This window comes from Mobula birostris, chromosome 3 (genome assembly GCF_030028105.1).
Source record: "Mobula birostris isolate sMobBir1 chromosome 3, sMobBir1.hap1, whole genome shotgun sequence".
Lineage (NCBI taxonomy): Eukaryota > Metazoa > Chordata > Chondrichthyes > Myliobatiformes > Myliobatidae > Mobula > Mobula birostris.
The window spans coordinates 84628780-84653180 of NC_092372.1; the positions used below are offsets into that span (position 1 = coordinate 84628780).

Sequence of the window (24401 nt, forward strand, 5' to 3'; positions counted from 1 at the left end):
ACAGGAGTCCTGTAAGCATTTAAATAGTGAGCAAACCTCAAGAGATGGAGACCGAGGTGCTGACCAGGGAAACCTAACAGCTTATCACAGCTCATCTGCTGTGAAAAATTTCCTTAACTGATTTTAAAGGATGGATATTCATTGATATGCAAAAACTATTTAAGTAGTTTAAAGCAACAGGAAAGGTACTTAGAACATTACAGCACAGTAAAGGCCCTTTGGCATATATTGTTGCGTCAACCTTTTAAGATCAATCAACACTTCCTTCCTGTGTAGTCCTCCATTTTTCTATCAAACAGGTGCCTGTCTAAGAGTTTCCTCAGTTCTCCTAATGTATGTGCCTCTGCCTCCATCACTACTACTGGCAGGGTGCTCCACGCACTCACCACTCTGTGTAAAAAAACTTACAGTGCTATGCAAAAGTTTTAGTCACAAATGTATATAGCTTGGGTGCCGAAGATAGTACTGTATTTGTCAATGTGAAATGGATTGCAAGTTTGTCTATCTGGTGGGAGCAAAAGATGTTGGGGATGGGAAGCGTCGAGCACCACAGGAGGGGTATGAGACGACTGGCAGAGCAAGAGTGGCAGGGGTGGGCGACACAGTTGTAGACAGACCCAGCCCTGAAATACCAAACAAGGACTTTTGATTCCAAATAATTGGTTTATTGATCATTATTTCCTGCTCCCTCACCTCTCCCTTCCCCTTTTCCCAACCATGACTCCACTCTCCCTGCCCCCTTCCCATTCTCAGTTCAAAAAAGAGACTTATATCAGAATCAGGCTTATCATCACACGTCTTGAATTTTTTTTTTTTGCAGCAGTACCTGAAGTTACTACAGTACAGTGCAAAAGTTTTAGACTCCCTCGTCATATATATGCATCTAAGACTTTTGCACAGTACCGTACCTCTGACATCTCCCCTATACTTTCCTCCAATTACCTTAAAATTATGCCCCTCGTATCAGCCGTGTGCACCCTGAGAAAAAAGGTCTCTGGCTATCCACTCAATCTATACCTCTTATCACCTCGTAGACTTCTATCTGAATATGCCTGGATTCTTTCAATGTCCACGTGAATTGCTGTTTTGTATTCTGTTTTTTGCTCTTCTCTTTTGGTCATTTGCACAGTTTGTTTTTTTTTGTGTTGGAGGGTTTGATGTTTTTCTTTAAACGGATTATATAGTTTGCTTTGTTCTGTGGCTGTCTGTGGGAATATGAATCTCAGAGGTGTATACTGCATATATAATTTGATATTTATCAAAATGCGTATGTAGTATATAACCCCGAGATTCATCTTCCCACAGACAGCCACAAAATGTACTTTTAATCTTTAAATCAAGTCACCTCTCGTCCAAAGGGCAAATCCCTAGTCCACTCAAACGTCCCTCATAAGACCTTCTCTCTAATCTTGGTAAACCTCCTCAACACCATCTCTAAAGCTTCCATACCTTTCCTATAACGAGCCAACCAGAAATAAACACAATAATCCGAGTGTGGTCTAACCAGGTACTTAAAACCCTTTAGGTCTTAAAACAATGCCTTTAACCATGAAGACAAGAAAATATTAATGTCTAATCTGAAACTGTATTAAAGCAAGAGAACAAGCCTGCAATCACTTTGTAGCATCACTTCAGAAACGCAGTTCACATTAGCAGGACCATTGTTCATACATCACCCCTCCCTAGTACAAGGCTGTGGTGTGAACTGAATCTGGGCCTTCTCTGCAGTGAGATTCTCTTTCACCATTAGGTTCAGTGAAAGAACAGTTTATCCAACAGTGAATCAGTCAATCATAAATACCGGGATCTTTTCATTCATCCTGGACTTCAGCACTTCACTGTAGGCAAGTGGCAATCCAAAATAAATTGAGCTGCATACAGCTGACAGCCCACAGCATCAACCAGCAGCAACAGGGCCCAAACAAATGTATTTCAAGGAGCCTTTACTTGAGTTTTTGTTTGTGCTTTACAGAACAATAAAAGCAGGTTTTTAATTGCCCAGCTTCTGTAGAACTGATTTTGTGTTATCAAAAAAAGAAGAAGGTGCCAACCATCACCAAAAGGATCTTATTCTCACCACTATGTATGTCTCTGCGGTGATATGCCAATGGGACATCACTCCACTATCACAACAGCAGTTCTATAGTTGTATAAAATGCAACTACTATTTGGATCACTATTATTTGGGACTTTTATTTGTATTCCTTTGTTTTATGGATTGATTAGATGAAGGAAATATTTCCTTTCCTACCAGGGTCTTTCCTCTGAGGTGTTTCTACAGCAACACACCCACTCCTGTCTTTTATACAGAGGCCCTGAGGACTCGTACTGCAAGGAATTGCTGACAAAGAATGGGTGACCAATACAAAGTAAGAGACTCACTAATTCACTTCTGATCAATCTGTTTGAAACTGTTTCAACTCTTTCAAAGTAGCAGTCAGCAATGCTCCAGAAAAATTAATAAGACTTGATTCACACCCAGGGAAGATCCAGAGGTGGTAAAAAGGGCAAGATGGTGCTGACCTGTAGCCTCCATTGAGGTCATGGAGTTATTTTTTCTTCAGTCCGTAGTGATGATTTTGAGGTCAGAGGGGAATTAGGGGTCAGGTTAGAATTTAGGGACAGGGATAAGAGGGAGTTAGAGGTCATGACAGAGCCTAGGCCTCTGCCCAGTGCTCGAAGGCTAGTAATGTTGACGTGTGATGAAAGACATTCGAAGTCGGAAGTTGAGCTGGTAGATCAGCAAATACAAGGGCTGGTGGCCCCCGAGTTCAGTGGCTCTGGGATCACAGTTCTGTGGGGATAGGAGGCACAAGCGACAGTGCCCCAGGTACGCAAGTCAGCGGAGACCAGAGCTTGAGGCCTAGTGTTTGGGGTCCTGGTCATTACAAAGTCTGGCATTTGAGGCCTGGAGTTCAAGGTCCTCATCAGTAGTCATAAGCGAGTCCTGAGGTTAATAATGAAGATTGAAGCTCGAAGGACAATCAGAAGTCCGGAAGTCAAGGCCCAATGGCCAGAGCCCTGGGCCTGCATGTGTTCTTGGAAAGTTGAAGACCCAAAATCTGCTCTGGAGGCCGAAAACACCCAGCCCTTGGGTTAGAGGACTGTGTGTGTGTGTGTGTGTGTGAGGGAGGATCGGGGCTTGCTTGGATATTGTTGCTTGGTCACTGGTGTTATGTTGCTATTGCTTGTGTTGTTCTGTGAACAGAGTGGGCACGTTATGTTGAGACTGGAATGTGTAGAGGCACTTGCAGGCTGCTGCAGCACACCCTTAAGTTGTGTTGGCTGTTAACACAAATGGCACGTTTCACTGTATGCTTCAATGTGCATGTGATAAATATATGAATATGAATCTGAATAATTATTACACTCACTTTGCTCAATCTATTTTTTTATAGCAATGTTATGCATTGTTTCACGCTATTTTTCATTCCTTTTCTCCCCATCTGAAGTGCATTTCAAGCAATCTTAGATGGCCTTTAATGATGAAAGTTATTAAACTCCACCAGTGGAAACTTCTACCATGTTATAGGCTGTCAGAGGGGAACGGGGAGTGGAGAATCCTACACTAGAACACTTTTTTTTACATTAATGCTTAATCTCAAAGTGAGATGGAGATGAGATTACTTCCAGGATCTTTTATTTTCGAACTCAGCAAGAATTTTTCCACATTTCACTTAAACTCTTTGGAATTTTAACAGGGATTGGGTTTGCTCCCTACATTGTAACATTCCTACATAGAACAATTTAAAGGACCAGGCCTGCTTTAAGGATATCATCTTTATCACTGTTAGATTACGATCAAGCATTCCAACAAAGTGACTCAGCTCCAAGCTCTTATATCAAACCAGTACTTAAAACAAGGATGACCACCAAATGTGACTGTGATCAGTAACCCATCATTCCACATGTGATTCTGCCACTTTCAAACATTTCTTTTCCTTACCAAAGGTTAAGTATTGTTAACTTTTATTCTGGAGATGCATTGCACACAAAATTCACTGCGATACTCAATAGTTACAGTAAAAGATGACTCTACAAACAGGATCTACAATCCTCCTGCCCAACCAGAAGAGGCATATTTAGTCATTTCAGCATGTGGTTTGGATTCTTAAAGTCACGCCTGGAATTCAAACTAAACTGGTGCTGCCAGGGGGAACATGATTTATCAGAGGGAAATGCTAAACTGCAGTAAATCTTGCCCCAGGCCCTACAGCTGCCAAGCCCTTCCAAAGATTTCATTCTACATATAATCATGAGAAGATAATATAATCAGGATTTGAGGACCTATAGGGAAAAGTTAAATAGTTTAGGAGATTGAGGGGAGATTTGATTGAGGCATACAAAATTATGGTGGAGGGGTGGTGTATAGTTAAGGTAAATGCAAGCAGGCTTTTTCCACTGAGGTTGGGTGAGCATACAACTAGAAGTCATAGGTTAAAGGTGAAAGGTAAAATATTTAAGGGGGACATAAGGGGAGAACTTCTTCACTCAAGAGGGTGGAGAGAGTGTGGATACGAGGTCGATTTCAACATTTAAGAGAAATTTGGATAGGTACCTGGATAACAGGGTCGATGGGACAGCAGATTAATAGTTTGGAACAGACGAGTTGTGACAAAGGGCCCGTTTCTGTGCTGTAGTATTCTATTACTCTAATCTTTAAGAATGTGTTGTTATTTACCGGTTTATGCATGTTTTCCAACCCATTGCTCTCCAAAACTTCACAATCACACCCTGGGCAATTTCCCACATTTTAGGAGCTTCCTCTCAACAAGAATTAATGATACAATTCACTGCTGCCTTCATTGAACCAGCACAGCTTGTGGCAGATTGATGAAAAGAGTATCAGTAAATTAAAGCTTCTGACCTGGCACAAAACTCAGTGTACTGGGCAGTGGAGAAACTTGCCCCACCCCCACCACATGCCTCCAAAACCTTTGACAGGCTGGAAGAATACAACCAACATTCTCTCTGTAGCATCCTACAAATCCACTGGAAGGGTAAGTGGAGCAACATTGTCATTCACCCCCAGGCCAACAAACCCAGCATCAAATTATAGTCAGCAACATTGGGCAGGTCACATTGTCGAACACCAATCTCCTGAAAGAGAAACCCTATTGCAAGCTTTGTCATGGGAAGACATTACCTGGAAAACAGATGAAGAGATTCAAGCATGTGTTCAAAGCCTACTGCAAGAGAAGTAACTGCTGGGAAGGTCCAGCTTTGACCACCCAAAGTGAAACAGGAGCATTGAGAACCTTGGCGCCATGCACCAGAAGCATACAGATGCCCTGCATCGACGGCGGAAGGAGCAAACCGTCCCACAAACCACCCACTTTCACAGCCCATGGGTCTCCAGCCACTCCATCTGCTGAAGAGTTCGCCATTTCCACTGTGGCCATTAGCCAGCTCAATCCCACAGAACTTGAGTGGAAGCAAATCATCCTTGATCCCTAAGGATTGCCTGAGGCCAAGAAGTATGTAAAGCATTGGCATACAAACACAAGCCATGCAAGTGATCGAGCAGTTGCTGTCCCTTGTGTGAAAGATGCCCTATTTGTCACTATCAGTTAGTTTCTGTCATTGAACAAGATCTTGTTTAATCTCCTCATCAGGATTTGTTGTAGATTCACACAACGGTTTCAAACTCATGCTTAAAAAAATTGGATTATTTCGCCACTATTGACTGTCTGACACTTCTAAACTACATAAAAGAAAGTCATTAAAGCTCTGAACAAAATAATTCAAGGTCTATTACAACCAGAAACAAGCAGACATGCGGCAGATTAGCAGGCAGACACTACTGAGTGCTTTTTAAATTGATGTCAGATCAAATTAATTTCCAGCTTTTCAAGGCATGCACTGGTTTATTTATTTGTGGTCCCCATCCACTTTTTACCCCCTGTCACTCTTCCCTGAAGCTTGCCATTGCCAAGCTTCATCTTTTAACCAAGGAAGGCCTTGTGGGCTGTCAAGAATTCTGCAAATCTCCCAGAATTAGACATTACTCTTCCAGACACCGCTGCCCGTACCCAGATGAAAACCCACAGGGGAGTCTGAAATAAATTTAGTTCCACATTTTCTTCAAAATCTTCAGCTTATAAATTGCAGAAATATGAAGAGTCAGGATTGAAGATCCTAACCCTTCAAGTAAAGATTTTTTGAATACATCAAAATATTTATTCATAATAAAAAAATATTTACAAGAATAAATCGTGCAATTTCTTTTATTCTTACATTCATAGTCAAGCTTTCAAGTACTGTTCTACTGTACTCCTTAAAACCAATAGGACTGTTGCCAATCATGAGGCCCCTGGGGTGACACACTACTGCAATAACAGAAGGGCTTACTCACCCACCCATGCTGGGTTGAGCATCAAGCTAGCAACTTGGCTTTATATAAAAAAGACGAATGCTAAGGAAAAGGCAAAGGCTGCTGCCCTTGCACCACAAGGCGCAGAGAGAAACAACAACAATCCAGATAAGTGTGAAGTGATGTATTTTGGGAGGACCGAGAAACATAGGACACACACATTGAGTGGTAATGTGCTAGGAAGCTTGATGGCACAACAGGTAGATAATATGGTGGAGAAGGAAAATGGTGTAGTAGCCTTCATTTGCATGCACAGGGTTTATAAAAGCAGAGAGGTTATGTTGCAGCTTTATAAAATATTGATCAGGCTACAGCTGGAGTGCTGTATGCAGTTTTGGTCAACGAGCTACAGGAAAGATATGATGTCCTATAGATGGTGTAAATAAGATTCACTGGAACAGAGTATTTTTCATCAGGATGCTCTTCATTGACTGCAGCTCAGCATTCAATACTATCATCCCCTCAAAACTAATCAATAAGCTTCAATACCTTGACCTCAATACCTCCTCGTACAACTGGATCCTCGACTTCCTCGTTTGCGGACCCGAGTCCGTTCAGATTGGCAACGACATCTCCTCCATAATCTCCATCAGCACATGTGCACCACAAAGTTGTGTGCTTAGCCTCCTGCTCTACTCACTTTATACTAAGGATTGTGAGGATAAGCACAACTGCAATGCCATATTGTTGACACCATTGTCAGCAGCCAAATGAAAGGCAGCGGTGAATCAGTATATACTGTAGGAAAGAGATTGAGATTCTGGCTTGGCACTGGCAGAACGGCAACACCAAAGAGCCGATTATTGACTTCAGGTGGAGGAAACTGGAGCTCCATGAGTCAGTCTTCATCAGAACATCAGAAGCGGAGAGGGTAGGCAACTTTAGAATTCTTCAGTTTTATTATTTTAGAGAATCCGTCTTGGGTAAGTGCAATTATGAAGAAAGCATAGCAGTGCCTCTACTTTCTTAGAAGTTTGTGAAGATTCCGCAGGACATCTAAAACTTTGAGAAACTCGTATAAATATGTGGTGGAGAGTATATTGACTGGTTGCATCACAGCCTGGTATGGAAACATAAAGCCTTTGAATAGAAAAGCCTACAAAAAATAATGCACATGGCCCAATCCATCACGGGTAAAACTCTCCTCCCCACTGACCATATTAACATGGAGCCCTGTCACAGGAAGGCAGCACCCATCATTAAGGACTCGACCACCCAGACCATGCTCTCTTCTCACTGCTGTCATCAGGAAGAAGGTACTGGAGCCTCAGGACCAATACCACCAGATCCAGAAATATTTAGCGCCCTCACTCATCAGGGTCTTGAATCAGAGGAGATGGCTTCACTCAACCCAATACGGAACTGTCGCCACAACCTATTGGCACGCTTTCATGGACTCTTCATCTCATGTTCAATTATTTATTATTATTATCATTTTGTTTGTTTTTTTTTGTATTTACACATTGTCTATTGCACATTGATTATTGTCTCAAACACAAGAAAATCTGCAGATTCTGGAAATCCAAAGCAACATACACAAAATGCTGGAGGAACTCAGCAGGCCAGGCAGCATCCATGGAAAAGAGTAAACAGTCGGTGTTTCGAGCCGAGACCCTTCTTCGGGACCTGGTCTCAGCCAAAATATTGACTGTTTACTCTTTTCCATAGATGTAGCCTGGCCTGCTGTATTCCTCCAACATTGTGTGTGTGTTGCTCGGAGTTCTAGCATCTGCAGTTTTACTCTTGCTAATGAAAAGACTGGATAGGTTGCAATTGTTTTCCTTGGAGTAGAGGAGAGTGAGAGGTGACCTGATAGAGGTAAACAAAATTACAAGGGTGTAGACAACATAGAGAGCAGAAACCTGTTTGCTGTAACACGGGTGTATGCTACTAGAAGGGCAAAGGCTGATGGTGAGATGAATGCAGATTAGAGGGGATCTCAGGATGCACTGCCGAGGTAGGTCATGGAGACACGGCCTCTCACAGCCGAGACAAGAACTTCAATTGCCGAGTTCTGTAAGGTTATGGAACAAGTCATGATAAATGGGTTTAGTGCTGATGGGCAATTGGTGGTCAGTGGGACAATGGAGGGCCTGTTTTCTGTGCTGTACGACTTGATAAAATGCACTCAAAAGATCTGTCCCTTGGATTAAGAGAGATGAAGAGCATGGAGATGAAGAAAAATAAAAGCTTCTTTGAAAAATGAAGTCACAGCCAACACTGTTGATGTGAAAAAGACCAAGGTACTGGTTTACATTAAAAAAAACACGTTGCTATACATTACTGATGTTGCTTTAAGGAAGGTGGCATATGCTACTTTTATTTTAGGGAGGAAGAGAGAGGGAGAAAGTGGCATCTTAGTCGTTCATCTTTTTTGCTTCTTTCATCTGTCATATTTTTGGTTTGATAAGAAACTAAACTTAGTTTATTCTGGGAAAATGCAGCAGTGGGCTGCAGTTCTGTTCACTCAACCTTGGCAATAAATTTAGGTGCAATCAAGCCTGAGAGAAATAGGAAGCCGGCAGTGTGAGCAGAGGGTGGGGCAGGGTGGCAAGTAGTTGTAATATAATAAAATAAAAGCAAGTAAGCGCAATAGGAACATCAGTGTTCCTTCTCCCCTTGTGCAGCACCTAACCTATTGCACCAAATTATTAAAGAGGAACAGGATTCATTTTCATGATATATATCACAGAATCAGTTCCTTGAGTGAGAAACAGACAAGGTCTTGAACAAAGTTATTCCAGCCCAGAATAACTATTGACCAGTGGAAACCAAAGCTCTGCTTAGTTTCACTAGCTAAGCAGCGACATAACATTGCAGTTCTGTTTCATTCCAAGATGGTTGAGAGAACAGAACCGTAGCCCACTGCCACATTTTCCCAGAATAAACCAAGTCTAGTTTCTTATCACAGCAAAATATGACAGATGAAGGAAGCGAGATGGATGAACTGCGAAGATGTCATTTTCTCCTTCTCTCTGCCTCACCAATATAGAAGTAATTATGCCAACCTCCTTAACACAGCTAGCAGGGAGACTGGTCTTCATTTCTGAAATAAACACTAATTGTCCGCATCCACTTCGAAGTGGCTACTAATAAGACTTGACTTGCCCACGGAAGTTCTCTCCCTCCTGTGGCGAACTGTCTAGCCCTACACACTGTGTCTCCTCTTGATGTCGCAGTCAAGGTCAGAGAACTTGCTGTGCAAAGAAATCGTGGGAACATCACTTCTACATTCCCTGCAGGCTTTGCAGGTAAGCAAACGGCTGCATCATTGAAAAGATGTTGTTAGAATTGAAAGCAAACTCCAGGTGCTTTTTTTTTCCCCAGTCATCTCCTGAAAATCAAAATTCGATTTGTTTTCTTCCTGGTGAAAGGAAAGGAATGTGATGGAAATTCATTTACAGGTTAATACAAACTTCAAGTGAACATTCTTGCAGATTCCACAGGCATTTAAAGATAAATTGCTTGTCAGATAACAAAGTCTTCACGTCAGGTTGACTTGACAGCCACTAACAATGGGAATTTCTGCAGCTTATTCCTAACAAATATGAAATATTTGCTTTGGGGCTGACAGCTGTGACTGTCTAGAGGGGGCTCTGTACTAAATCACGTTCCACGGCTGAAATTCAGCCTGATCTCCCACATTACAGTCAGGCCCTGCCAGCTATGGATCACTGTCGACAATTGAGGCAGCAAATGTGAAGCAAACTAGAAGACAGCACTGAACACCAATAGAAAACAAAATTCCAACAGATGCAATTGCATTCTAAGCTAACATTTGGTGCATTCATGTGGGATGGTGAGTTGTGATTCAGGAGAGATGATTAGAATGCTCGAGTTCCTTGAGATGGTAAGAACGAAAACCCATCAATTTCTGACAGGAACATGCATACTGTACGTCAAACTTCGTCTGTGCTACATTTGTTGGATCAAACTTCAGCTGAAGTTTAGAACAGCAAGTAGCATTTGAGTTTTCAGTCTGTGCAGTCTTACAAAAAGTATAAGCAAAGCTATGTGTTATAAGATTAACTATAGCTATTGCAACTGGTGAGTCTCAGCAATGCAGTCAAATCAGAGGAATAACCAAGACCTTTGCTTTTAAAATCTAATACATCTATCAATGGTTCTGAATATTTTATGGTGATTTAACATTCATCTGTAACTAGGAATATTGGGAGTAACTAGGATATCACCTAGGCAGCAATGTTCTTACCGAATAAAATTCCATTTGGTTTGATCTTGTTTCATTGTTAGTCTGCCAAGAGCTCTCACCTAGATAAATTATGCGATATTGCACAGGTGCAGCAATACTTCTACATAAGAATAAAAAATACCATTCCTAAACAAGGCTAATGCCTACAAATCACAAATGCTCTGCACATTGCATGTTTGATGGTCTTTTTTTTTTAAATGGCTTATTTTGGGTTTCTTTGTTTGGTGGCTGCCCATAAGACGACGAAACTCAAAGTTGTATATTGTATACATACTTTGATAATAAATGTGATAATAAACTTTGAACAGATGCAAAGATTTGGAAATTGATGATGTAAACTAGATTCTCTGTGACTCACTTGCTACAAGTACTTTTTGTGTTATACGAGGGGTGATTGACAAGTTCGTGGCCTAAGGTAGAAGGAGATGAGTTATTAACTTCAAACTTTCTGCATAATCACTCAGAGAGTTGACCTGCATGTGCATGTAACAAGAGCTGTATAACTCATCGCCTACTGCCTTCGGCCACGAACTTATCAATCACCTATCTGTGGACACTTTCTGGAGGTCCAAGATCCGTATGCTCCACGACCGCTGGACTAAGTGTGGAAATGTAGGAGGGGGCTATGTTGAAAAACAAATGTGCCAGGTTTTCTAAAATTGATTCCTTCTACATTAGGCCACGAACATATCAATCACCCCTCACACGTAATTATTTGGAACTACTACAATGCTTCCATCAAGTCAGTTGTTTCAGTGGAAGATCAGAAGGAGTACTGTCAGCATTATTGACGTAATTCTTTAGGATTTTTATGAAACATAAACCCAACAGAAATTCTTCTCTCCAAGTTTTAGTGAACATGTACATTAAACCATGCTTTGGTTAAGACTGATCCCTGAACCCATATCAAAACAAAATAACGATGCAATCTCATTGGCTCTCCACTTGGCCTTGGATCAGCTGGGCAATAGGAATACCTACATCAGGCTGCTGTTTGTTGATTACAACTCAGCATTCAAACCATCAGACCCTCAGTACTAATCAACGAGCTCCAAAACCTGGGCCACTATCCCTCTTTCTGCATCTGGATCCTTGACTTCCTCACCAAGAGACCACAATCATTGTGGATCCAAAAAAAATCTCCTCCTCGCTGATATAAACACTGGTGCACCCCAAGGATTCATGTTTAGTCCATTGCCCAACTCTCTCTACACCCATGACTGGGTGGCTAGGTAGAATTCAAACACCATCTCTAAATTTGACGGTGACACAACTAATGCTGGCAGAGTTTCAGATAGCAACAAGGAGGTGAACAGGAGTGTGATAGATCAGCTGGTTGAGTGGTGTCACAGCAACAACCTTGCACTCAATACCAGTAAGACCAAGGAATTGATTGTGGACTTCAGTAAGGGAAAGTTGAGAGAACACACACCAGTCCGCATTGATGCATCAGCACTTGAAAAGGCAAGTAGTTTCAAGTGCCTGGTTGTCAATATCTCTGAAGATCTACCTGGGCCTAACATACTGATACACTTACAAAGAAGGTTCTACAGTGACTAAATTTCATCAGGAGTTTGAAGAAATTTGGTATGACACCAAAGACTCTCACAGATTTCTACAGACGTACCATGAAGAGCATTCTAACTGGTTGCATCACCATCTGGTATGGAGGGGCCACTGCACAGGATCAGAAAAAGCTGTAGAAAGTTGTGAACTCAGCCATCTCCATCATGGGCACTAACCTCCTCATCATCATGGATATCTTCAAAAGGCAATGCCTCAAAAAGGTGGCATTCATTATTAAGGATCCCCATCACCCAGGAGATGTCTTCTCATTGCTACCATCAAGGAAGAGGTACAGGAAAGACACACACTCAATGTTTTAGTAACAGCTTCTTCCCCACCGCCATGAGATTTCTGAATGGACAACAAACCCATGTAAACTACCTCAAAATTTATTTTTTCTTTTTTGCTCTCTTGCCCTAATTTAATTTTTATATTATTGTAATAGCTTTTTATGATTATTTATTGAAATGTAATGCTGCCGCAAAACAACAAATTTCACCATATATGCCAGTGATATTAAACCAGATTCTGATTGCTGTGTGCAAATTGCCTTCTGCCTCACATCAGTGGTTACACTACTAACACACTTCATTGATTGAGTAGCATGCTGTGACCTTGCATTGGTGAAAAATGCTACAGAGATGTACATTTTTCTTCAGTGCTGAGTGCTCATCATCCAAGTACAATTGCACAGCTGAGAAAAATTTTAAGCCCATTTTCAGTTGCCGGAACAGTTTATTCTTCTTTCCACTTAAAGTGAAGTTATTTCATAATTTACTTGCAAAATATTTAATGTCACAAACACAAAAATAGTTTTCTTCTTACTGTATCTTTCTACCAATCCTCTGGAAAACCAACAGGCTTGGTCTTGCTGACACCCTTCTTTATAGACAGTATCACCTCCACTTATTTTCTCATACTCCATCACATTATATCTGTACTCCAATATAAACACCCCTATGCAAGGCAACACTGGGTAAATACTCCCAATCTAAGGTAAAGCTAGGTAATCACAACCAGTCTGGAGCTAAACTGAGTAAATAGGCCAAAACACAGACCAATAGCTTTGATTTGCTTGGCATGAATTTACACCTATTTATCCAATTTAGAGATCATAACTACACTTGGTCATCTCCTTTGCAGCTGGTATTGAAATAGGTGGTGTTGTAGGAGAGTAGAAGGCTATGGAAAATAACAGGTCATGCTCAACTAGGTGTGTAGACTGAAGATTGCCAAATGCTTTCAATTCAGATAAAGGTGAGGCATAGCACTCTGGAAGATCAAACGATGTTGTTCTAACAATAAATGGCCGGGCCTTGGGAAGTATAATGGAACCGATGGACCCAGAAGTGCAAGCGATAGCTCACTGAGAGCAACATCACAGGAAGATAAGTTGGTGAAGAAGCCATTTGGAGCATTGTCCTTCGTCAGAGTCAGGCACTGCACATTGCAGTTTGGACGTTAGGCTGCAGATATACGAGACACTGGTGAGGCTGCACTTGAATTGCTGTGTGCAAGTTTTAGTCACCTTGTCATAGGAAAAATGTTACCACAATGTTGTCCAGACTTGGGGGCCTGAGTTACAAGGACAGCTTACATAGATTGGGACTTTATTTCCCGGAACATGGGCAATTGACAGGTGACCCAATAGAGGTATATAAGATCATGAGAGTCACAGACAGGATAAAAGCAGTCATTTCTCTAAGGAAGGTTGCCAAAGCCTAGAGGGAATAGGGGTAAGAGATTTAAGAGGGACATCAGAGGCAACTTCTTCCTGCAAAGGGTAGTGTATGTTTGGAATGAGCTGCCAGAAACAGCAGTTGAGGCAGGCACATAAGCAGCATTTAAAAGCCATTTAGGTATGTATATAGATAGGACAGGTTTAGAGGGCTGTGAGCCAAGCACAGCCAGATGGGACTAACTCACCAGACAACAGCTGGCGTGGATGAGTTGGATGGAAGGTTCTGTTTCCAGGCTGCATGACTTTGTAACTACACATGAACTGACAACAACCTGTGCACGTATCCTGGATTAGGCCTAAATCAGGGAGAAACATCTGAAAAAGTGAGTAAATGCCCCCTGACTTGGGTTAGAAACATAGAAAACCTACAGCACAATACAGGACCTTCAGCCCACAAAGCTGTGCCGAACATGTCCTTACCTGATAAATTACCGAGGGTTACCCATAGCCCTCTATTTTTCTGAGCTTCGTGTACCTGTCCGGGAGTCTCTTAAAAGACCCTACTGTATCCACCTCCACCACCATCGCTGGCAGACCATCCCATGCACTCACCACTCTCTGCGTAAAAAAAAAATTACCCCTGACATCTTTTCTGTACCTACTTCCAAGCACCTTAAAACTGTGCCTTCTCGTGTTAGCCATTTCAGCCCTGGGAAAAAGCCTCTGACTATCTGAACGATCAATGCCTCTCATCATCTTATACACCTCTATCAGGTCACCTCTCATCCTCCGTTACTGTAAGGAAAAAAGGCCGAGTTCACTCAACCTATTCTCATAAGGTATGCTCCCCAATCCAAGCAACATCCTTGTAAATCTCCTCTGCACCCTTTCTATAGTTTCCACATCCTTCCTCTAGTGACACGACCAGAATTGAGTTGATAAAGCAAAGATATATTTTAGACCTAGTAACCAATCTAGTCTGGCCAGGCTAAATACGCTGAGACAGAAGTTAGGTGGGATAAATACATAAACTATGTTTTGACTGTGAAATACCCAGATCGGAGATAAACCAGGTTTATCACCCAAATTTGTGATAAACTGGGTGAAAGCAAGTTAACACACCGTTAACAACAGATACAAAAATATGGAAATCAACAATCTAAACTGGATTCACTGCAACTCACATGCTTCATTGATCACAATGACAAACAAGTGTAAGAAATACCAACAATCAGCCATTCACCCCTCTGCCTCAAAACCTGTCCTAAATGGTTCCAGATTATCAGCTCTCATTTGTACACATGTAGTGGTGAGCTTGGAGTCCTCATCCAAGATGTCTAGGGCTCAGATACTGGCATTTCCTCCATGAACCTCTTCGTTGCTCTCTTCCTTCAAAACACTTCTGGTTTCCTGTCCAATGCATTGGCAAAGAATGTGTTCAAAAGCCCCAAAATGAAGGTGAATAATGACATCAGTAACAACACTAAAATGATCCATGGCTGTGCAAAAGAAATGCCGCAAGAGATCTACTGGAGCATTTTTGATATATATAGTAGTGTGCAGAAGTCTTAGGTACATATATACTGTATATATATATATATATATAGGACATAGGTAGGAAAACGGAGGAGGTCCTGAAAACAGACTACAGGGAGTTAGGAAGGAAGTTGAGAAGCAGGACCTCAAAGGTAGTAATCTCAGGATTACTGCCTGTGCCACACGACAGTGAGTATAGGAATAGAATGAGGTGGAGGATGAATGCGTGGCTGAGAGATTGGAGCAGGGGGCAGGGATTCAGATTTCTGGAACATTGGGACCTCTTTTGGGACAGGCATGACCTGTATAAAAAGGAAGGGTTGCACTTGAATCCCAGGGGGACCAATATCCTGACAGGTGGGGTTTGCAAAGGCTATTGAGGAGAATTTTAGCCAGAATTGCGAGGGGGTGGGAACTGAAATGAAGAGACGGAGAAAGAGGCAGTTGGCTCACAAATAGAGAAAGCTTGCAAGCAGTGTGAGAGGGAGGATAGGCAGGTGATAGAGAAGGGATGCGCTCAGACCGATGGTTTGAGATGTGTCTATTTTAATGCAAGGAGTATAATAAACAAAGCAGATGTGCTTAGAGTGTGGATCAGTACTTGGAGCTATGATGTTGTGGCCATTACAGAGACTCGGATGGCTCAGGGGCAGGAATGGTTACTTCGAGTGCCAGGCTTCAGATGTTTCAGAAAGGACAGGGAGGGAGGCAAAAGAGGTGGGAGCATGGCACTGTTGATCAGAGATAGTGTCATGGCTGCAGAAAAGGAGGAAGACATGGAGGGATTGTCTACGGAGTATATGTGGGTGGAAGTTAGGAACAGGAAGGCATCAATAACTCTACTGAGTGTTTTTTATAGACCACCCAACAGTAACAGGGACATCAAGGAGCAGACTGGGAGACAGATTCTGGAAAGGTGAAATAATAATAGGGTTGTTGTGGTGGGAGATTTTAAGTTCCCAAATACTGATTGGCATCTCCCTGGAGCAAGGGGATTAGATGGGGTGGAGTTTGTTAAGTGTGTTCAGGAAGGTTTCTTGACACAATATGTAGATAGGCCTACAAGAGGAGAGGGTGTACTTGATCTGGTATTGGGAAATGAACCTGCTCAGGAGTCAGATCTCTCAGTGGGACAGCATTTTGGAGATAGTGATCACAATTCTACCTCCTTTACCATAGCTTTGTAGAGGAACAGGAACAGACAAGTTAGGAAAGTGCTTATTTGGAGTAAGGGAAATATGAAGCTATCGGGCAGGAACTTGGAAGCATTAATTAGGAACAGATGTTCTCAGGGTAATGTACGAAAGAAGTGTGGCAAATGTTCAGGGGGTATTTGCATGGAGTTCTGCACAGGTACATTCCAATGAGACGGAAAGGATGGTAGGGTACAGGAACCGTAGTGTACAAAGGCTGTTGTAAATCTAGTCAAGAAGAAGAGCATACGAAAGGTTCAAAAAACTAGGTAATGATAGAGATCTAGAAGATTATAAGGCCAGCAGGAAGGAGCTTAAGAATGAATTTCAGAGAGCCAGAAGGGGCCATGAGAAGGCCTTGGTGAACAGGATTAAGGAAAACCCCAAGGCGTTCTACAAGTATGTGAAGAGCAAGAAGATAAGACATGTGGGAATAGGACCAATCAAGTGTGACAGTGGAAAAGTGTGTATGGAACCGGAGAAGATAGCAGAGGTACTTAATGAATACCTTGTTTCAGTATTCACTACAGAAAAGGATCTTGGCGATTGTAGGGATGACCTACAGCAGACTGAAAAACTTGTGCATGCAGATATTAATGAAGAAGATGTGCTGGAGCTTTTGGAAAGCATCAAGTTGGATAAGTCACCGGAACTGGATGAGATGTACGCCAGGCTACTGTGGGAGGCGAGGGAGGAGATTTCTAAGCCTCTGTCACTGCGGATGTTGTTCCTTATTCAAGAGAGGGAGTAGAGATAGCCCGGGAAATTATAGACCAGTGAGTCTTACTTCAGTGGTTGGTAAGTTGATGGAGAAGAAACTGAGAGGCAGGATTTATGAACACTTGGAGAGGCATAACATGATTAGGAATAGTCAGCATGGCTTTGTCAAAGGCAGGATGTGCCTTACAAACCTAATTGAATTTTTTGAGGATGTGACTAAACACATTGATGAAGGTAGAGTAGTAGGTGTAATATATATGGATAGCAGCAAGGCATTTGATAAGGTACCCCATGCAAGGCTTATTGAGAAAGTAAGGAGGCATGGGATCCAAAGGGACATTGCTTTGTGGATCCAGAACTGGCTTGCCCACTTGCCCACAGAAGGCGAAGAGTGGTTGTAGATGGGTCATATTCTGTATGGAGGTCGGTGACCAGTGGTGTGCCTCAGAGATCTGTTCTGGGACCCCTACTCGTCGAAATATTTTATAAATGACCTGGATGAGAAAGTAGAGGGATGGGTTAGTAAATTTGCTGATGACACAAAGGTGGGAGGTGTTGTGGATAGTGTGGGCTGTCAGGGGTTACAGCCGGACATTGATAGGATGCAAAACTGGGCTGAGAAGTGGCAGATGGAGTTCAAACCAGGTAAGTGGTGAGGTGGTTCACTTTGGTAGGTCAAGTATGATGACAGAATATAGTATTAATGGTAAGACTCTTGGCAGTGTGGAGGATCAGAGAGATCTTGGGGTCCGAGTTTGTTGCCTGGATTGGGGAGCATGCCTTATGAGAATAGGTTGAGTGAACTCAGCCTTTTCTCCTTGGGGCAACTGAGGATGAGAGGTGACATGATAGAGGTTTACAAGATGATGAGAGACATTGATCGTGTGGATAGTCAAGGGCTTTTTCCCAGGTCTGAAATGGCTAGCACGAGAGGACACAGTTTTAAGGTGCTTGGAAGTAGGTACAGAGGAGATGTCAGGGATAAGTTTTTTCACACAGAGAGTGGTTACTGTGTGGAATGGGCTGCCAGTGACGGTGGTGGAGGCAGATACGATAGGGTCTTTTAAAAGACTTCTGGATAGGTACATGGAGCTTAGAAAAATAGAGGGCTATAGGTAACCCTAGGTAATTTCTAAGGTACAGACATGTTCGGCACAGCTTTGTGGGCCGAAGGGTCTGTATTGTGCTGTAGGTTTTCTATGTTTCTATATATAGCTAGGATGCCTAAGACTTTTGCACAGTGCTGTAGTAATTTTATGTATTGCACTGTATTGCTGCAGCAGCAAAAAAAAACAAATTTTGTGGCATATGTGACTGATGATAAACCTAATTCTGATATGGGTCTCTGTTGTGGACTGAGAGTGGGAAGGGGGCAGGGGAGAGGGAAATTATAGTTGGGAAAATGGGAAGGGAGAGGGAGGGAGCAGGAAACACTAGAAAGACATTCTGTAATGATCAATAAACCAATTGTTTGGAATCAAATTACCTTGCCTGCTGTATCAGAGCTGGATATTTGCTCCCACGTCACCCCCTGCATTGGTACTCTTTCTCTGCCACCTGGCCCACACTTCTCCCATGGCACTCCACCCTCACCATTCCCAACATCCTTTCCTCTCCCCAGATTGATAAACTCACTCTCTGCTCCACGTTGACAAGTATTATGTAAGTCTTAGGCACCCTAACTATATATACTATATGTGACTCAGACTTTGGTACCATATTGTAGATTTAAAGAACAATGTCCGTGTATCCCCAGAGAACAACTCTGTATATAAATTATATTATATCAAATATTAGCCTTAAATTTTAATCCCCGAAAATGCAGAGAATGAATCGTTGTACAGGGTTGAACACTGATAACAAGAACTTGCACTTGTATAGCAATTACAACAGCGCAAAACATCTTAAAACTCCAGTGAAGTGGCCTATCAGCTGAAGAAAAATATAGAGCGAGAGACAATAGGACAGGTGATGAAAATGCATTAAATGGAATAGGAAATGAAAGGTTTTGAGAAAAATTGTTGAAGCAAAGGCCAAACAGAAAATTTACAAAATTCTCTTTCAATAGTTTATAAATACAAGGCATGTGTTTTAAGTTAAAACAGAGTATTTCACATTTGATCTACTCTTTACAAGAGTATCTCCTCAATCACTGTAATATCATTGACACAGGGAGAATCCAGTACAGATCAAGATGAAGCAGGAAATCTCACAAAGGTGACAGCAAGAGTGAACTAGGTTGCCTTCTCTTCCTGACATGGTCATACAAAATGACTACATCTGAGTTTTTAGTTGATATAAAGTCCACGTGCTGGTAATACTTACAGCCTCTCCAGCTCCTTTAGATCCTGGAACGCTCCCCTCTCAATAGTAGTTATTTGGTTTTCCATGAGCTGTCTGTGGAGCAGATGACAGAAAATTGAAGCCATGACATCTTAATGTAATAAACAAGCAGACAGCCATTAACACCTCGAATAACTGCATTTCAAACATTAGCAGCAGACTATAGGCCGGCTTTGTCTGTTTTCACAGTATATCTACCCAAGTTTGAGATTTCACATCCAATTTGCTCTGCCTGTTACTGACACATGAAACCCATCCAATTACGTGTGCAGAACTGATAGTATAGAGTGGGGGAAGGGAAACATCCTATCACCAGCAAAATGGTTTTCAAACATTCCTGGTAACATGCTTTGGACAAAGCCAAGAAGTAAAAGAGTGAAACTAAACTATTTAGTTACAGTGTCTGGAAAACAGGGACAGGCGCATTTATGTTGATTGTGTTTAGAATCACCAGCTCACCAAAACTTAGATTAATAGGGCATGCAGTTTCTACTATGATGTTTTTAAGGATTTTCACCTGGATAATAGGCAACTTAGAAAGTTTTTGTTTCACCCATATGTTTATGTTCAAGTATATGACTGAGATTAGCTATATTAATATTTGTGATTTAAGCAAGAATATTGTTTGGATCTTTGAGACCGCACTAAAAGTACAATACTGAAACTATTTGCTGAGTGGAATTTTGTCCTACTTCTCTAAAGCTGGTGTATTCTATTATTCATTACACTAACCACTGCAACAAAAAAAAAGTAAAATATAGGCTTAGTGTGGGCCACTTGAGCTTGCCAAGTGTGCTGTCACGCTTAATATTAAATCATCAAAATAGCAAGCAGCTGAATCGTGTTTTCTCGAAGTAGGATTTTTTTGCATGATGCAAGTCCCCATCATAATCAATAAAACTCAGCAGGGTTAAAAATGTTGGGGTCCAGAGCTTTGGGATATAGCCATTGTAGTCTCAACGTGTGCTAATTCATACAACGACTTGCTCTTGCACTTCATTCACAAGGGATTATTAAAGTTGCATTAAATGTCAAGCTGTAGTTTTTAAAAAATGAAACACTGGTGGTAGAAATGGAACAGCTGGAGTAAGAAGTAGCAGAAATGTAATAACAGACTGTGCAACGGAAAGATCTGGACTTACAGAACGCGCATATGTCTTAATCCCGAAAAAGCTGATTTGGTGATCCTTGTGATGTTGTTCCCGTTCAAATCCCTGAAAAGAAACAATGTCAAAGTGGCTGACAATGAAGCAAGGGAAGACAACACGACAGGCTCATTATCATGTGCTGAAGCGTAACCAAGTGTGAAAAGCAGAGGCCAGATCTGGGCCCAGTTATTGATACTTCACTCGGTGACACTTGAGCTGTTTTTAGGTTTGTATGGAACAGTGAGAAGATCAGGACGTGTCTGGTCCCCCACACGCCCCTTCCCCAAGAAAATAAACCGCCGCGCACACCAGAAAGGGGACGAGAACGAGTTGAAAATATTTGCCCAGCAGGTCATTTCCTCTTTTTTTTTGTCTCTGCACACAAAATAAAAGAGGCTATATGTAGTGACGGCAGAATATTTAGCACAGTGGAAGAAACTGAAATAGTGAAATTTCCATCAAACACCCGGCGATTATATCGGGCTTCACTATCCGTGTCACTTTGGAGACATCACTTGTCCGAGCAAGAGACAAGAGCAGCGGTTCAGAAGACCCTTTTCACGTTTTGTGGGGAAACTGAGAAGGTGAGCAAAGGTGCAAGAGGAATGGATTTCAGAACGTGGGAACAATACGGCTGGAGGTGCATCTGAATCCTCATCAACTGACAAGCACTGAGATAAACCTGCCTGAATCTCAGTAAGTGAAAGGAAAAGACTGTGAACTATTACCAGTGTCCATCTCCCATTAAAGGGAATTACCATTTGCTGCATTCCGTACTTATATGGAATTATAATTAATTTATAAGGGAAACTTTATGGGGAGATGGCGCTTGCATTTGGGAAACAGGAAATGCAGAAACCCTGACTGTCATAGAAGATTTCAAACAAAAAAAATCAGTATTCATGAAAAAGTGTGTGTGGCTTTCTGCTGCGCGCAAATGTAGACTCTGACAGCACAGCAAGCCCTTGAAATTTAATCCCATCAAGCATCTGAGACCACTTACACACTCGCTAACTAAGCTCAATAAGTGTACAGTTCTTTCAAACCTAGTCAGAGACTGGAACAAGACGCGAAGACTTGCACAGGACACACCGCTGAAAACCCGCGGCGCGCAATCAAAGTAAAATCCCATCGGCAGTAACTGGGGGGCGGGGAGCGGGGAGCGGGGAATGGGCGGTACGGAGCCGCAGCTAGAGGAGTTGTACCCCGGGCCGCACTCTTCCCTTCTGTAATCTGCTGCAAGATATTTTATTTTTGGAACAGACTTGAGATGTCGCCCGATCTGCCATTCAAAATTAAATGCTGAGCAAGTTCGAATGTCCACGAAACAATTTCACAGCCTCTAAGAAATTCTTTTCACCGCATCATGGAAATAGGTTCTGCTTAGCAATTAAAATTGTACAGTTTCGGGTGATAAGGGTAATGAAGCGACATCGGGGATTGATCAAAACATTTTTCCCGGCTGCCAAATTATTCTACAAAACGAGGCGGTTAGCAAGTAATAAACCCATTTTCAAAGTGATTTCAGGATTGCAATTGGCTCTCATTCTATACATCTTCCAGGTGTTTGATGGTGGATCAAACAGACCAATTCATGACCCCCCTTGCTCTCCGGTTTTGCAAACTCCCAGTGTCTCTCAGACTGGCAGGTTCGAAGCCGCTTCAGGCGGTGTGCAAATCTGACACTGTGCAATGACAATATTTATACCCTTGCACGAATCAAAAAATAGGCGCTTAAACCAAGATTCACCCGTAAATATTTGAATGTGCCGGCTCGATTGACCCTTGCAGGAGATTGTCTCCAGCATTAAATGTGACACGTAAATCGAGTCAGTTTCGCACGGTCAAAGGGACAGGCATGCATCTCCACACCTACCCTCTGCACCACAGTCAATCAGCAGGGAAAATGGCCAAACGCCACTCTCCTTGGACTATGTCAATAATGGCGAAATTCAGAAACGAAAGCTACATGTGCCAGGGCCATAGTGTTATAAACGCAATAAAGAAATTGGAAGATAAAAGGCTAGGAAGGGTTGCTGCCAGGGATTTGTACTTACAGTCTCTCGGTATTCCTGGGGATGCTTTTAGGAACGGAGCGCAGCCCCAGTCCGTGGCAGTCCACAGCCGTCCCAGCGCAGGTACAGCGATTCGGGCAAACTTGGCCAGCAACTTCTTCCCAAGTATTCGTCCCGATCACAAGGAGAAACCACAGGAAAATCCCCCTAAATCCAAACCCACTTATCGCTGCCATCGGGAAGAGATAAACTTCGATCTTAAACAAAACGCACACACGAACAAGGAACGTTTAAAACGAAAGCCGAAGGTGGATAAATACGAACGGTTCGTTTCAAATCCGCCTTCCGAGAGCCACCGACCTTCTCTCCCAACTTTTTTTCTCTTTCTGTCCCGGTGCCTGGGTAGTCGTGTGTGCTGAGATTTGCAGAGCAGCGGTTGCTACAATCCCTGCAAACTCACCGAGGCCAGTTCCCAGACAATAACACGTATCACCAGCGCCTTTTCTATCACCACCATAGGAGGCTCCGGGTGTGAACGAATGCAGCCAAACCAAATGAATTATCTTGTCACCGAATAGCTTCGGATCGTTCGACCACAACAGCCTGGATGATTCAACAGACGGCGCCGCATACAACGCCAGATATTGATTTCCTTTCAAGCATCCATCAAGCTGTCACTGACAGTCATGAGAATCACTGAGGGGTTGGCTGGTGGAAGATCATACTCGCCCTATTCAAGCACACCAGGTCTTGGCTATCACCGTGTTTAGAATTGCTTAAAGTCCTGATAACCTGTCCTTTTTTTTCTTCTTTTAAAGTCCGGGTCCCAAGTACAATAAACAAGAAGTTCTTTTTTTTCTGCCTCTCCAAGAAGCTGTTTGAAACCAAAATTTGGCTTTCTCTAGAAATCTCTTCGCTGTGCCCTAAACACCTGAAGGTAGGTGGGCAGTGAAACCAATGTTTGCATTGTTGCACTCTCAGCACCTATTTTTAGTTGCATCAGTCGCGACCGATGGTTGGTTTGGGTTTTGTTTTGTTGCTTTGACCCCCCCGGGTGTTAAAAGCGAGGATTAGAAGTAGCAGAGCAGCCGGGTGCTGTCACATGCTGCGATTGAGCTGGTACTGGTGCTAGTGTTGGAGCAGGAGCAGGAGCTGCAGTCTCGCCTCCGCCGCCCATCTACCACACTCACAACGTTGCAACATTCGTCGGGCTCGGGCACGCGCTAATGTACCCGGGTCGCTGGCTCCGCCCCTTTCCCCGCCTTCCATCCTATTGGATCCCGTACGCCGGCTCATTTGCATACGGCGGAGACGCGATGCGGGCAACAATGGAGTGAATGAAGAGAAGTCCCAGCTACTGAATGGAGACCATGCGTGATTGGCACAAGGAGTGTTCATTAATCAAATAGTAATCAACTGTGTGTGTGTGTTTTATTTTGCTGTCTGTTGTGGTTACCCCTGCCTTTCCCTGTTCCATAACTGTTAAAACATGCGAAACACCTCTCCAGAATAAATGTGGTGAGCAAACAAGAGGTCCTGGTACGAGCGACAGTTCACTCTTGGTCATATATCTGAAGCATGTTTCGTTGAGATTATTATTAATAGTTCCCCGT

At 42.6% G+C, this 24401-nt stretch overlaps 1 protein-coding gene across 4 annotated transcripts in view; it reads right to left on the minus strand.

Annotated features, from left to right (window-relative positions):
• slit2 (slit homolog 2 (Drosophila)) overlaps window positions 1–23967 on the minus strand; it is a 455515-nt gene extending 431548 nt beyond the window's left edge. For all 4 annotated transcript variants that reach the window (XM_072252964.1, XM_072252963.1, XM_072252962.1 and 1 more), the window contains exons 1-3: window positions 22831–23967; window positions 20768–20839; window positions 19608–19679 (exon numbers count right to left, since the gene is read on the minus strand). In XM_072252964.1, coding sequence (XP_072109065.1) covers window positions 19608–19679; window positions 20768–20839; window positions 22831–23024 — 338 coding nt within the window. In that variant the 5' untranslated portion in view covers window positions 23025–23967. The remainder of the gene's footprint in view (window positions 1–19607; window positions 19680–20767; window positions 20840–22830) is intronic.
• Between the last annotated feature and the right edge of the window lie 434 nt (window positions 23968–24401).